At 45.0% G+C, this 16708-nt stretch overlaps 1 protein-coding gene across 2 annotated transcripts in view; it reads right to left on the bottom strand.

Moving 5' to 3' along the window:
• CTTNBP2 (cortactin binding protein 2) overlaps nt 1-16113 on the bottom strand; it is a 119444-nt gene extending 103331 nt beyond the window's left edge. Inside the window, exon 1 of one of the 2 annotated variants that reach the window (XM_081928917.1) lies at nt 15728-16113. In XM_081928917.1, the coding sequence (XP_081785043.1) occupies nt 15728-15790 (63 nt within the window). In that variant the 5' untranslated portion in view covers nt 15791-16113. The remainder of the gene's footprint in view (nt 1-15727) is intronic. The other variant, XM_081928916.1, reaches the window with a different exon arrangement.
• Between the last annotated feature and the right edge of the window lie 595 nt (nt 16114-16708).

The following is a 16708-nucleotide window of genomic DNA, read 5'->3' as shown; positions in this document are numbered from 1 at the left end:
TTCATTTTTGGAGGGGAAAAAGTGCATCCTATAGGACGAAAAATACGTTAAGTGTTCCAGTTTCCGAACATTTTTTGGAACCTGAATGTCCGACGTGGGTTCCATGGCTTCTGATTGGCTGCAGGAACTTCCTGCAGCCAATCAGAAGCCATGTCTTAGTTTCTGATTGTTTTGGAAGTCGAATGGACTTCCAGAAAGGATTCTGTTCGACTTCTGAGGTACAACTGTATTGAACCCCCCCCCCCACCTGAACAGTAAAAGCAAGCTTAATTAGCCAACAGTAACTTGCTTCAAACACATGGAAGCAAAATTGACAGACTGGTAAGTTAAGGAAGTTTTTAACCACTTTATTTGTGAATTTTGAAACATAAAAAATTTGGCAACATTTCAAATTTAACAATCAATCAATCAATCAATCCACCTGCAACTTCCCCTCCCTCCCTCAATGGTTCTGCCGAAATTTCGATTTATGCTGCATATTATGGTTACTCTATACCTTTGTCTTATCACAAAAGAAAAAGAAACTTCCCCGCCCATTGCTGTTCTTACTCAAATCCTATTTGCGTTTAAAAATATTTACACTGAGTTTCTAAATATTCCGCAAACATTTTCCAATGCTATTTAATGTCAATCTTTCTACATATTCCATCAATTTCAGCTGCCAATTTTCTTTGGTAGGTACTGTCTCATCATGCCATTTTTGTGCATATAATATTCATGTGGCTGTAAAGAAATAGATTTATCTGTGTGTGTTTTTTTGGGGGGGGGATATCTATTCATTATCTCCAGTAAAAAGTCTTCCAGTCTTTTGGGGAGACTTACCTTAAATCTCTTTTTTATCTCATTGTAAATCATCTCCCAAAAGTCCTTAGCCACTCTGCATGTCCACCACATATGATAAAAGAAGGCTTCTACTTTACATTTCCAACAAAAAATTGACATTGATTTGCTAATTGTAAGTTGAGAGGATTTAAAACTGGGATCAGGAAAGAATTTTAAAAACCATCAAATCAGAGCAGATGAATGGCAGACAGAGCCTTTCACAAAAAGTTATCTGACTAAATAAATTATAGCTGCACAAGTGCCACTGATAGTCATTTTGCCTGAATAAATTAAGAGTTACCCTGCTTTAACAACAGGGAGAAAATACTCTCTGTAACTAACCCCTTTAGCCATTAGAACAATAGAACAAAATAACAATACCCAGAAGAAAAACATATCTTTCTCTGCCTGCCACCATGTTGCTTACTAGTAACTCCCCCTCAATCTGATGGGCAATAACAGCCAGGTAAAGTATTTCCAGTTCAGCACCAAGCATAGCACAGCTATTCCATTCTACTGGGTTTTATGACCTACACGCAAGGAAATGTTGCTCTAGGGTGACATTTGGCATGCAAAACTTAAACATGGGAGATTTTATTTTAACTTTAAAGAGCCTGCTTTGTTGTTGCATGAGAGCAGACAACAAAAGAATTCAAAATACAATTTCTCAGTTGATTTTTTTGTTCCTGCAGCTATCAAATTCGTGAGCTCGGTATAATTTAATACCCAGTTGCACATAAGTGGTAGTTGCTGTGTGTCATTTGAAAGTAAGGGAGCAGGAAATATTATTGCATTGAAACATGCTTGTTACTTGATTCAAAGAACCGTGCACAAAAAAAGCCATTTATAAAATGGCTAGGACTCCTGCTACTGCAGAGAAGCCTGAAATCTTGCTTCAAAGTATCACGGTGTACAGAAACAGGAATTAGCATTGTTGTGCCATTTCCCTCCTATAGTTTTCCCTGTATGGTGACGACACATCTCTTCAACCTGACCTTCAACATCAAAATGTATATTCTTAGGACTCGTCCTATTCTTGTGCTTGCAATTTGTTTTAAACTGTTTGAATGTGTTTTGAACTGTTGTGACCTCCCTTGGGATCTTAAAGTGAAGGATGGCCGATAAATTAAAATACCAACAGTGACAACACTAACAGTTGCCCAGAAAATAATGTTTCACTAACGATTTCACAAGCAACTGCCCAGACAGCAGTGCTTATCTGAGGAATGATGGTAACAAATTCAGTCTGGGATGAATGCAGTCAGAACTAGGGAATCTCTCACCAAAATGTTGGAGAGGCTGCACCTCCACAGGCACATACCTTCACATGTGGCAGGAATGCCCTAAAATCCAACCCTTCTGGACAGCAGTCCTACAAGGGATATGCAAAAGAACTAAAGAGGTATTGGAACTCACCCTAGAACTAGCCCCACTGAACATCTTCTAAGATCATAATGACCACTCACATTATACAGGGCTTATAACCCACCTACTCTCAGCAGCCAGAAGCTAGACGCTGGAGGGACCTGTCAGGAGTAAACATGGACCAATGGTATCCAATTGTTTGGGAAACAGCCTTACTAGAAAAACTAACCAATAAACTGAAACTGACATGGGGACATTGGCTCTAGTACGTTTCCGAGCACAATTCAGACTGTTGGTACTGACCTTTAAAGCCCTAAATGGCCTCAGTCCTGTATACCTGAAGGAGCATCTCCACCCACATCGTTCAGCCTGGACACTGAGATCCAGCGCCGAGGGCCTTCTGGCAGTTCCCTCACTGCGAGAAGCCAAGTTACAGGGAACCAGGCAGAGGGCCTTCATGATAGTGGCGCCCGCCCTGTGGAACACCCTCCCACCAGATGTCAAGGAAATAAGCAGCTATCTTATCTTTAAAAGACATCTGAAGGCAGCCCTGTTTAGGGAAGTTTTTAATATTTAATGCTGTATTGTTTTTAACACTCGATTGGGAGCCGCTCAGAGTGGCTGGGGAAACTCAGCCAGATGGGCGGGGTATAAATAATAAATTATTATTATTATTATTATTATTATTATTATTATTATTATTATTATTGGACGCCTTCACCCCAGCATGGCTCCCCTTTATTACATACACAGCCCAACAAGACAACAACAAAAATCCACCAACAACATACAAATCAGTCTGGCTTACCTGACCCAGCAAGCTCTCTTCCCCCTCACAAATACACACAAACCCCACTGCAGACAACCACACACAACCAACCAACCAACCACACACTGCCCCCCAATACCTCTCACTACCAAGGAAATGTAATAAAGAAATAGAAAGATAACCTACCCAGCTGACACTGACCTAAACCCAACACATACGCTATGCAAAAGAACATAAGCCTCATCACCCCACCCTTCCTCTCCCCATTCTTCTTCCCCAACCTTAAACTGTAAAAGGTAAAGGTAAAGGTACCCCTGCCCGTTTGGGCCAGTCTTGCCAGACTCTAGGGTTGTGCGCTCATCTCACTCTATAGGCCGGGAGCCAGCGCTGTCCGCAGACACTTCTGGGTCACGTGGCCAGCGTGATAAGCTGCATCTGGCAAGCCAGCGCAGCACACGGAACCCCGTTTACCTTCCCGCTGGTAAGCAGTCCCTATTGATCTACTTGCACCCAGAGGTGCTTTCGAACTGCTAGGTTGGCAGGCACTGGGACCGAACGACGGAAGCGCACCCCACCGCGGGGATTCGAACCACTGACCATATGATCGGCAAGTCCTAGGCGCTGAGGTTTTACCCACAGCGCCACCCGCGTCCACCTTAAACTGTACTCAATGCTAATGTCTCACAACAGATGTAACTGATTTGTAAGAAAGACTGTACAACCTGAAAAAAGAGAAAAGGCATGTACTTTTTTCAACCAAGGAAATCTTTAATAAAAATATGTTTTTTTAAAAAAGACCTAGGGAATCTCCTGAACCCATTCTCTCCTCCACCCACTTCAACTGGAAACTCATCAAATTTCTACCCACTCCCCTTATGGAGAGTCTGTGCTGTCTTCAACTTCCCTCTCCCATTTATCTTCATACTCCAAGCTTTTGCTCCCCACCCTCATCTAAACCGAAAGACTTTGGGGTAGAGATGAGCAAATCAGTCTATTTCTGGTCCCTGCCACTATTGCAGGTATACACCCCTAAGTCCATTCAGGACCACAGCCATAGTCATCTGTGGCTATCAAAAGAATTTCCACATGAAAAAGGTGCATTTAAACATGTCTTATAGAAGACACTTCACACTTCTAAATGTGTTTCGCTAAGTTTTTTTTTTAGTTGTATGGGAACATTTGTGTGACGCAAAAACCATTGGATAACTAACTTCTAATCTGCACATTAGCCCAGGAGGTGCAGATCAGAAGAGAATTTGCAGAGATTGAATTTTGCAAGCAAATCTAGTTCCAGGGAGGCTTAAGCCAATATACTAGTTAAATCAGGCATTCCCAGCCTTCGGCCCTCCAGATGTTTTGGACTACAGTTCCCATCATCCCTGACCACTGGTCCTATTAGCTAGGGATCATGGGAGTTGTTGGCCAAAACATCTGGAGGGCTGCAGGTTGGGGGTGCCTGAGTTAAATGAAGAACTACATCAAACTCGTGCACCTGAATGTAATTTCATCAACAAGCATCTTCATGCCATGCTCTCTAAAGATGCCATAGCTAAATCCTACAGCAGACACACACAGGCACACATGAGCTGTTTATTTTTAATACAACACCCCCCCAAAAAATGTGGCAGTTAGGCTTGTCCATGCTCTGCAATGAATATGTAACTCAGAGTTGGAAGGGAAATAATTAAGCCGATATATTCTGATAAGCTTTGAAAGTTGTCCAACAGTGCAGTTCTGTGCATTTTTACTCAGAAACAAATTCTACTGTATTCAGTGAACTTTACCTTAGTGTAAGTGTGTGCAGCGGGGGGGGGGGTGCGTGTCCCTCTAGAGCAGTGTTTCCCAAACTTGGGTCTCCAGCTGTTTTTGGATTACAATTCCCATCATCCCTGACCACTGGTCCTGCTTTGCTAGGGATGGTGGGAGTTGTACTCCAAAAACAGCTGGAGACCCAAGTGCTCTAGAGCAGTGTTTCCCAACCTTGTGCCTCCAGATGTTTTTGGCCTACAACTCCCATCATCCCTAGCTAGCAAGACCAGTGGTCAGGGATGATGGGAATTGTAGTTCAAAAACAGCTGGAGGCCCAAGGTTGGGAAACACTGCTCTAGAGGATGCTGGACTACAACTCCAATCATCACTAGCCAGATCTGATAGGAGCGGGAGTCCTGCAACATCTGGCTGGCCGCGGGTTCCCCATAACTGGTGGGCAGGACTGCATTTCTCAACTTGTTCAAGCTTCGAAGAAGGATGCACCAATTACAAATTGTAGGCACGGCTCATCCATTAAGGAATTAATCCATTAATGAAACCATTAATAAATTACAAATTCAACCAAACTAGAGTGACTGAAAATGTGCCATTTTTGTGGCTACTGCAAATGCATATTTTTGTGGGAAACCTGCACACTTTGAAATGGTTGTGGAAAAGCTCTGGATCCTCCAGATGTTGCTGGACTCCGACTCCCATTATCCATAACCATTGGGCTTGCTGGTTGGGGCTGATGAGAGCCGGAGTCCAACAACAGCTGGAGGGACATGCATGGGCTTCCTATCCCTCTTTTAAAATCTCCAATGTAAGCGATATGTCATCTCCATAATTGCCGGAGTAGAACAGCAGGTATGTTCTGAAAAATCATATAGGACCCCATCAGGAAAAGGAAAAGCAAAGCAAACCCTTCTGGTTTCTAATTAGATATTTTTCACAGTTCTTAGTATCCTTCTAACCAAACATCTTGCATCAAGTGTCTTTGGCAGGTTTTTTTTCCTGGACAAACTATGAGGTTTCAAGAGATGGGGGAGAGCTGCTTGCATGGTGCCAAAAATATGCATTAGCAAAGGTACTTGAAAAGGAAAGTAGATACATTTATAACAGCTCTTAATTCCTATGGGAGTGTCTGTGCTCTGCTCTTGAATTGGCCCATTAAAAAGCTTGCTCTCTGATATTTCTTTTTTACAAAAATATGCTTGCAGCAAGTACTGGGAAGATATAACATAAGGACAACATCTGAGCCAGTAAGTAAGGCTGCCTAGAGAGTCCCAGACCTGTTAAAATTCCATTGGTAGAAGACCTCAGGAAGAAATCTGAGAACCATATATTCAGAGCAGGTAAACTTCAGACAAAAAAAAGAAAACCAGGTTGAAAGGTCCATTAAGAAATCTTTGACCTCCAGCTAGTTCTACTTAACGCCATAAAAAACGAAAGTCCTATCAGTAAGAATGCTGTTGAGATGCACACACAAGATCATTTAACACTAAGGCTTGGCCATTAACAAATCATTGCTACCCTGCTGTATTCACAATGAAGTGAGAAAAGAGGGCTTTCCCCACCTTTTAGATATCTAGGAAGCAGCATACTGAGTCAACCAACAGATTGGTAGCACTTTTTTAGGACTTCAGATATGGGCCATTTCCACCCCTACTGGAAGATGCTGTGGATTGAATCTGGAATCTTTTTAATGCAATACCATTGCTCTCTATAACTGAGCAACAACAGTTCCCAAATGAATTTCAAGGCATGCTTACTGTGCATGGTGGATTCTAATCTGCTCTAATTATGACCAATTAATTAGGAACCAAGTTTTCACTGGTTTAATGTGGCATGTATGGATACAGTATAAGGATAAATATTGAATATGTTTTATAAGAACACATTTGTGCAATGGTAACAGCACAAATGCGGGTGGCGCTGTGGGTTAAAAAACAGAGCCTAGGATTTGCCGATCAGAAGGTCGGCGGTTCAAATCCCCACAAGGGGGTGAGCTCCCATTGCTCGGTCCCTGCTCCTGCCAACCTAGCAGTTCGAAAGCACAAAGTGCAAGTAGATAAATAGGTACTGCTCCGGTGGGAAGGTAAACGACAGTTCCGTGTGCTGCTCTGGTTCGCCAGAAGCGGCTTAGTCATGCTGGCCACATGACCCAGAAGCTGTATGCTGGCTCCCTCGGCCAATAAAGCGAGATGAGCGCCGCAACCCCAGAGTTGGTCACGACTGGACCTAATGGTCAGGGGTCCCTTTACCTTTAACAGCACAAATGTCTTTCAACAAGTAACAAAAGCCAATCACAGCACAGTGTTATGTGTGCCTACTCAAATTAAATCAGGATGAGTTCAGTGGGACTTAATCTCAGATAAATTGTGTATAGATTATTAGCCTGAACCTATGATTTCAGGCACAGAATGCATAGTTTAAGATGTTGTTGTTAATTACTTGTACCCTAACCCATTTGACAGGTTCGCCCCAGCCACTCTAGGATTTCACAGATGCTGTTTCTTTGTAAGTTTAGAAATCTCTCCCTTCACTGGTTAAAGAAGATACCAGAATCTACCTTCTGTGATGCAAAATGTTAACAGATACCAAGTCTGCTTCAGGCAGCTTTTGCATGAAATGTCTTTAAATAATTATTTTGTGTTATGCTACCCATCTGTCAAGTCCACCTTTTGCAAAACGAAGACATGCGTCTTCAGTATATATCGTGTAAAAATCCGAGTACATTTTGTCATTCAACACCATTCCATAACCAGTCCATTGGCACCGATACAGGCCTCAATCACAAGATCACCACCCATTTCTTACTTTTTTTAAAAAAAAAACCTCAACAAGACAGAATCAAAGCCTGTCCTTTCTACTAAATTAGGTTGACTGCTATACTGTTGCTTTCCCTGTGGCCCATGACTAAGGGCCAGCACACTAATTGCCAAGGCTTTCTTTGCACAAGGAATTGGGTTTTACTTGGGTGGGTATTGCATTGTGGAAGTTTTCAAATGGTGTGTACAAATGAATCTTGGAAGCTTATCAGGAGTTCCTCAGCGGAACAGGGTGCTTCATGAAAAGAAGCTTGCTCACCACTTATAATTTTCTACTGTACAGCTGTAGGAGAACACTTAGTGTGTTGCAGGTTATACTCCCAGTTTAACCTATGTGGCAACAGTGTGGTTCAATAGCCCCCTGCTCCAGATGAACTATGGGTGCACCCTAGAATATATACAGAATTCCTTGCAATGCCCTGGGGCTTCATGGCAATTGAGCACAGGTTGAGCTGGTGTAGATAGAGGTTTGTGAAAGGCAAAAAGTCTGAATGGATCTCAACTGCTACTTCCTCCACAGCCTGTGATGTCTGTAATGCTCCTTAATACAGTGGTACCTCAGGTTAAGAACTTAATTCGTTCTGGAGGTCCATTCTTAACCTGAAACTGTTCTTAACCTGAGGTACCACTTTAGCTAATGGGGCTTCCTGCTGCCGCCGGCGTGCGATTTCTGTTCTCATCCTGAGGTAAAGTTCTTAACCCGAGGTACTATTTCTTACTTAGGGGAGTCTGTAACCTGAAGCGTCTGTAACCCGAGGTACCACTGTAAACGTACCTTATATATCAGGTGTTTCTGTCAAATGGTACTGTTCCCTCAGGGGAAATATGTCAGAGGCCGCACACCTGCAGCGGGCAAGACTCAAATCCAAAACTGGGTGCTGCATCCCTCTCTCTCTCTCTCTCTCTCTCTCTCTCTCTCTCTCTTCCCTCTCTTTTTCTTTCCCACACTCTTTCCCCATCCTTCACCCCTGCTCACATGAAATGAGGCCAGAATTGTCCCCCCACTATTGTAAACAATGGATGTTAGCACACTTGGAACCCATAAGCAATTTACATCAGACAGATCACATGAACAGACCACACCTGTGAGCCCAGAAATCAGCCACCACAAATAAAGATTGAAACAGCCTTTAAGACCATGAGGTCCTTAAGACCAGTCTTATTAAGGTACAACACAAGCCACAGGAAAGCCCTTCTGTGCTATGAGCATCATGTTGAAAGGCTTGGTACCATGTATAGCACACCATCTTTAGCATTTGCATGCCAACATTGCTGGCGCCAATAAAGAGCATGAAATACTGGTGCACAAATGAAATACTGGTGCACATTCTGGGAGCCACTGACCACTGGCAATATGGGCTGGTGCTGATGGGAGGTGGAGTTCAGTCATATCTGGAGAGTGCAAGGTTGGGAACAGCTGGTCTGATTCAGTGGAAAGTCCCATGGAAACAGTAAATTGGCAAAAATGTATAAATCTAAATCAAATAAGTGTTGGAAATGTAAAGAGAAAGAAGGTTATCTTTATCATATGTAGTGGTCTTGTAGTAAGGTTAAAGTTTATTGGGAAATGATATATATAATTGAAAAAGATGTTTAAAATTATGTTTGTAAAAAAAACCTAACCCTCCCCCTGAGAAGCTTTCCTTTTGGGAATTATAGGGACAGAACTACCCAAACTGTACAGAAACTGATTCATGTATGCTACTACAGCGGCAAGAATGTTACTTGCCCCCAAATGGAAAGAAGTAGAAGTCCCAGCAAAGGAAGAGTGGATACAAAAACTGATGGAATATGCAGAAATGGCAAAATTTACCGGGGGAAAATAGGAAATCAAGATAACAAACTTTTTATAAAAGAATGGAAATGGTTTATTGAATATTTACAGACAAATTGTAAACAGATAAGAACATTGGCAGGATGACTGTAATAACCTGCCATTTCATAAGATTATATATTTAAAGTAGATGAATAAACGAACAAATTAAGTTAATTGGGATATGCAGAAGATATTAAAAATAAACTTAAGGAACTGCAGAAAGAGAGAGAAGGAAGTAAAGTTTTGAAATGTTAAAATGACTGTGAAATTATTAAAATGTATAAACCTGAAAATCATTATATATATATATATATATATATATATATATATATATATATATATATATATATTTGCTTTCGTAGATTTTCACGGGTACAGGAATGCAGGTTTTGGTGTCCTCGGGTGTCTTCCCGTGTAAAAGTTGGGGTGTCTAGGCGACGTTTCGACGAGGTCTCACTCGTCATCTTCAGGCTGGTGCTTTCGGCTTCTTGTTACTGGAACAGAGCAGGATCTCAGTGTAGGAACTCAAACACTGAGATCCTGCTCTGTTCCAGTAACAAGAAGCCGAAAGCACCAGCCTGAAGATGACGAGTGAGACCTCGTCGAAACGTCGCCTAGACACCCCAACTTTTACACGGGAAGACACCCGAGGACACCAAAACCTGCATATATATATATATATATATATATATATATATATATATATATATATATTGAAAGGAAGTCTCATGGAAAAGTCTTTCCAAGCATAGCTACCTGAGTTCCTTCTGAGATGTCAGTAAATGAATGTGTGGCCTTCTTTATGTAAAGCAGAACATAGGAAGCTGCCTTATATTGAGTCAGACACTCTGGTCCATCTACCTCAGTACCGTCTACACCAGGCTAGCCCAACTTTTCATATTTAAGTGGGCTGCAAGAGTACTGTGACACAGAACCCATGAGCCACACACTGCCTTGTGGTGTGGGGGTAGAGAGCGGTATTCAAAATTAGCCAGGCAGCTAATTTTGCACCTGACTATTGACCACTTGTGATCATGTGAGGATGTCTGGGTTGCCGAGATGGCTCCTGACATCTCCACCATCTGGAGGTGCATGCCTGGGGAATTATTGGAACTTGACTATTTTCACACACCAAAACCACACCTTGTAGAATTCTACCAGTTATATTTATCTGCTATCAGGATGAATTTCAGAAACCAAAATGCTTTTTCTGTGCAGCCTGAGCGGGATCAGTGAACAAGGTTACAGTAGTTAACTGTTGTAGCTTGCCTTCACTTATCCCACCCCACTGTCCTGCTCACAGTTGTGAAGAATATTCTGATGTTAGGAATCGTCCGTGTCACCATTAAGAAAAAGAGGTAGGAACAGGCCAATATATAAGTGGACTGTCCCTGGATCAAGTGACTTTTCTTCTAAGTTCTCGATGCTCTTAACCTAGCCCAAGGTTGTCATCTGAACTAGGTATAATAATATTATAATTATAATAATTTATTATTTATACCCCGCACATCTGGCTGAGTTTCCCCAGCCACTCTGGGTGGCTCCCAATCGAGTGTTAAAAAAAATACAGCATTAAATATTAAAAACTTCCCTAAACAGGGCTGCCTTCAGATGTCTTTTAAAGATAAGATAGCTGCTTATTTCCTTGACATCTGATGGGAGGGCGTTCCACAGGGCGGGCGCCACTACCAAGAAGGCCCTCTGTCTGACACTGTAACCTCACTTCTCGCAATGAGGGAACCGCCAGAAGTCCCTCGGCGCTGGACCTCAGTGTCCAGGCAGAACGATGTGGGTGGAGACACTTCAGGTATACAGGACCGAGGCCGTTTAGGGCTTTAAAGGTCAGTCCATCATTTGAAAAATAAGACTTTGGAGCCGTCTTGTCCCAAAATGGCAACTAGACATTCTGTTATGGCAACTGTAACCTTGGTTTACAGTTTACAGTTACAACTGTAACCTTGGTTTACTGTAACCTTGGGACGCAGGTGGCGCTGTGGGTTAAAGCCTCAGTGCCTAGGACTTGCCAATCGAAAGGTCGGCAGTTCGAATCCCTGCGGCGGGGTGCGCTCCCGCTGCTCGGTCCCAGCGCCTGCCAACCTAGCAGTTCGAAAGCACCTCCGGGTGCAAGTAGACAAATAGGGACCGCTTACCAGCGGGAAGGTAAACGGCGTTTCCGTGTGCGGCTCTGGCTCGCCAGATGCAGTTTTGTCACGCTGGCCACGTGACCCGGAAGTGTCTCCGGACAGTGCTGGCCCCTGGCCTCTTAAGTGAGATGGGCGCACAACCCCAGAGTCTGTCAAGACTGGCCCGTACGGGCAGGGGTACCTTTACCTTTACTTTACCTTAACCTTGGTTTAAGGAGCTATTTGGCGCCCAGCTGATATATCTGAGTTTCTAGCCCAAAATGTGACGCTCGCTCCCAGCCTGCCTTCGTGCTGCCTTCCCAAAGCTGGATAAGTGAGGGGAAGGAGGAGCTAGGCTCTGGCAGGCCCTAGACCCTTCCCACCTCCTTTCCAAAGCTGGAAAAGAGCAACCAGGAGGAGAGATCTACACCCTGGTCTACACCGACTAGCCGCAGTCGCTTTCCAGAGTTTCAGACAGACATTCTCTCCCAGCCCTGTCTGGAGATGTCAGACATGGAACCTGTGACTTTTTGCACGCTTGGCAGCTGCTCTGAGCTAGACCCTTCTGCATGATGAAGGATGCCTTTCACACAGACTTCGCTGGCTATGTGTTCTTCAGCTTCATGTAGGTGTGAGGGGTGAATCACACCAACTGCCTTCAAGTTTCCCCTCATCCCTATTACCATGGCAACAAAGCAGATACTCAGGTTTGCATCCCCCACATACCAACTGCTACGCTTAGTTCAGGAAAGCTGAGAATGGGAAGAATCTTGGCTTCCTTCCCAAATATGGCCATTAAAGAAGTCTCTTCTTTTTTCAGTCATAAATTTCTTGCTGACATTAAAAGGCAGGCTTATTTTTTTCCATAGTATTCTGTGCATTTTTTCGTCTTCCTGCAGAAGCCTGCCAGTATTGCTGCTGAAAGTTACTGGGTCCCTCACTCCCCGCCTCCACTTTCATAAGATGTCCTGGAAACAGCAGCTAGCATAAAATACCTCAAGGCAGTTGTGCTTAAAATGGCAGCCTTATGCTGAAAGTTAAATAACATTAGAACTCCGCTCTATAACCATTGTCGTTCCTTTTAAATTGTTTATTGGGCTATCTATACTTTGAGGGCTGGAAAAACTAAGCTGCATGGCTTGCATTCAACTGAAAGCACTCTGCTGGAAATGTTACTGAACTTCCAAGTTACAAATTAATCTGGGCAAAAATCCAAAATCTATCTGTGAGTGAAGATACTAGCTTTTCTTCTTTCAGAAGAAAAACCAATAATGTTGTTTTAGTAGCCTAGTTACTTCAACACCATGTTCTCCTGGCCTCAGTGGAATTTACGGTACTCCCTGGTAAATGTACCCCACACTGCAACTCTAATGTAGCCTTTTCTAAAATGTCCTAACTGTTTGGAAAAATAAGCCCATCTCATTCCCTCTTTTAAGTTAGGTTAGGGAATAAATTCAGTATTTATGGGGGGGGGGGAGACTAGGTAGCTTGAAAAGTCTTTCGTATCAACCTCAAAGTAACAACTTTTTAATAGGGTAAAGGTAAAGGTACCCCTGCCCGTACAGGCCAGTCGTGTCCGACTCTAGGGTTGCGCGCTCATCTCACTCAAGAGGCCGTGAGCTGGCGCCGTCCAAAGACACTTCTGGGTCACGTGGCAAGCGTGATGAAGCTGCAGCTGGCGAGCCGGCACCAGTGCAGCACACGGAAACGCCGTTTACCTTCCCGCTATAATGTGGTACCTATTTATCTACTTGCACTTAGGGGTGCTTTCGAACTGCTAGGTGGGCAGGAGCTGAGACCGAACGACGGGAGCTCACCCCACCGTGGGGATTCGAACCGCCGACCTTACGATCAGCAAGTCCTAGGCACTGAGGTTTTACCCACAGCACCACCCGCGTCCCTTTTAATTGGGTAGCTGCTTATAAATAGCCTTCTGACTCCCTATATAGAAATAAGTGACCTGATTTTCAAAAATACTAAGCATAAAACCAGTCACATACAGGCTTCCTGCGTGTATGACTGACAGGTTTATTTAAAATATCTCTCTGAGTTGTATTACCAATGGCTATAGCTATAAAAAATTTAATTTACTCTTCAATAATTAGCATGTTTACTTTAGGAATCTCTCATATCTAAACAATAAAAACCAACTGATTCAACTGCTTGCCTTTTCAAGACCTTTAAGCAGATTAGTTCCGACCAGTTTGAATGGGAGTTTAATAAAGTGTTTGTACTATACAACTGAAAAATCCATTAAGTCACATAGAATGCTTAAATTCAGGACTCTATGTTGAGTAGCTCCAGGGCTTGTTAAACACCAGAGCCATGCATGCATATGTTTTACAACACATGTATACATATTTATTACATCCACACATTACGAGTTTGCTATAGGAAACATTGGCATAACAGTCGCAATGTGTGGTGCTGCCTTAAGTGCCAGTTTGGACCCATTTCACAGAATTTCCTTTAGAATAGATTTCCTTCTGATAGGCTAGGTTGTTGCCAGAAAGTCCTCCCTGCCCCCCCAAAATCAAATTTTATGGCAGTTTCCTACAATTTTGTTGTTGTTACTCCAAAAAGAAGTGTTTCGAACATATAAAAAAATGATGACACTACAGAGCAGTCTGCATGGACTACAGCAGAGAGACAGGAAAATGTCTTATAGAGTCAGACCATTAGTCAATCTAGTATTGGCAGTAGCTCTCCAGGGTTCCAGACAAGAGTCTTTCAGCTGAAAGTAGGACTTTCTGCATGTGCTCTGCTACTTAGGTTAGGGTCCTTTGCCTGGCCTCAAAATGCTGAACAGGCAAAGCAGAGGAGAGGTGACATCTTGATCTTATGTGCAAACAACTGCATGCTGCTTCAAGTGACAAGAGAATTTTGATTGGCAACTTTCCGGGTGGAGGGAATAATCAAAGCATGGATTTTTCCATGCCTTTCCACTTGCCACCCAATTAAATCAAAAAAAGCGAGTGGCCTAGAAATTGACCTATGAATCAGAAAACAAAAGGGCACATCCGTGACAACTGTGGTTGGGCGGTAGGGAAGTCTAGCTAGGAAAGGCTGTCAAACAGCCTGTCAGGAGAAGTGGCAAACCCTAAAATCGGTCTGTACTTGGGGGAAATTTAAACAGCTCTTGCACTCGCGTGAGAGAACGCCTCCAGCAACGATAGCAAAAAAAGAGAACAAGATAGATCTTTCCTGTTCCACTACTTGGATGGAGAAGAGGGGGAAAGAACAACAGAGGATTAAAATAGGCTTATTGTTCTGGGGGGGGGGAGGAACCACCTGATCTTCAACGCCCACCCGCATCCCAAACATTTCCCAGTTTAAGTGACCCAGCTATGTTTCTAATATAAAGTCTTCAACAGAGGTGGGAATCCAAACGCAACCATCAGCACCCTTCCCAACCCCCCGATAATGCTTCTGGCAATATCCCACGCCTGTTATTCGGTCGGGGGAGGCAGCGCATATGGAAGGGGAGGGAATTAATTCCAGGGCGATGAGCCCCCCCTCCCTCCTCCTTAGAAATGGTTGCGGGCGATCTGTGGCTGTCAATGCTCTGTGACGCGCCGCCAGCCCACCAGGGCTGTTGGAGGGGGGGACCCTTGTGTTTCACCCGTCCCGCAAGCGAGGAGAAAAGCCCGCGTTCCTACAGCCCAATACATATACACACGAAAACAAAAGGGAGCCGCCTCCTGGAAAAAGAAGGGGATCTTCTCCCTCTACAAAGACCTCCTCGAAAGATCCCCAGATCGAGGGGAGGGGCGTCGGAGGGGCGGCCAATGTCCACCCATCCCCGCCAAGGGCGCACGATCAGAGCGGCGGGGCCTCCCATGGTCGCCTCTCCAGTCGTCTCCAGGGTCCCTCCGGCTTCCCCTCCCCGATCTCTCTCTCCGTCAGGCTGCGATCGAGGCAGGAGAGATCCCTAGGGACTGCAGGTCTGCCTGCGCCCGAGCTCCGAGCCCTCCAGCTCCCATTTCTCCGGGGGCGCAGACGGCAAGACACCCTCCTTTGCTCTGCGTAAAGACCCAAACCCAATGCGCGCTTTCCCCCCATAACGCACGCCGGGCCCGCGCTCGCTCGGCGCGCTCCGCTCTCCAGCCTGGAGAGGTGCGCCTTCTCCCGCTTGGGCGCAAAGCACCAGCCCGAGGGCGAGCGAGCGCAGAGCTCAGCCCGGCGGCGGCGGATAAGGGAGCCGCCTCCTCCAGCCCCGCGCCGCGCGCCGCAAGCCCCGCGCTTCGCCTACCGCTGCCTCCGGATCGCCCCGGTTGCCAGAGCCGGGCTCCCCGCTCGCTCCTTCCGTCGCCATCTTCCCACTGGCAGAACGATCCCCGACTCTCAGCAGAACAGAGCCGAGCCGAGCGGCGGCCTCCGCACAACCCAGCTGCTTAACCCCCTCGGCGCCGGCAAGGATGGCCCTCCGAGCGGCAGCTTCGCCCCTCCGCCTGCCCGCCTCCCTCCTTCCCAGAGCGGGGCGGGCGCGGTAACGCAGGCGGGGAGGTGGAGCCAGGGAACCTCAAGAGCCGCGCGCCTGCCATTCCGTTTGCCTGCAGTCGGCGCTTCCACGGGGAAGGCGATCTGGCCGGGGCGCCAAGAGCGAGGGATGCTCTGGTCTCGGCCCATGCGACCATATGTTGTTGTTGTTTTATCTTCTTCTCCTCGGACAAGGGACTCTAGTTGCGCTCCCCAGATTTTTCTGGACCAAGTCTTCTCTGAAGCATCCTAGGATTCTTCTTTTACGCATCATGTTGCGCGCCCGCCAGAAGGGCCCAGAACAGAGCAGCTGGCATTCAACAATAATATTCCCCTTCCCCTTCATTCATAGAATTGTAGAGTTGGAAGGGACACTGAGGATCATCCAGTCTACCTGCAATGCAGGAATTTTCAGCTGTCCCATACGGGGATCGAACCTGCAACCTTGGCTTCTTAGGTTTAAGCTCTACAACCATAGTTTGACAGAGCACAAAATCGCACTTTCCCACCTCAGAGCCACCATGACCTCAGCAGAAAATACAGCAACTTATCCATGTTGCTCCTCTATGAACAGGAAAATCCGTATTTTAGGTGCCGACAGTATCACCATTCCTTCCATTTGGATATCTGACCTTATACAGTGGTACCTTGGGTTAAGAACTTAATTCGTTCTGGAGGTCCGTTCTTAACCTGAAACTGTTCTTAACCTGAAGCACCACTTTAGCTAATGGGGCCTCCCACTGCTGCCACACCA

This window comes from Podarcis melisellensis (assembly GCF_964234715.1).
Source record: "Podarcis melisellensis genome assembly, chromosome: 10".
Classification (NCBI taxonomy): Eukaryota; Metazoa; Chordata; class Lepidosauria; order Squamata; family Lacertidae; genus Podarcis; species Podarcis melisellensis.
The sequence above is the reverse complement of the archived record's forward strand: the minus strand, read 5'-3'. Positions and strand labels throughout refer to the sequence as shown.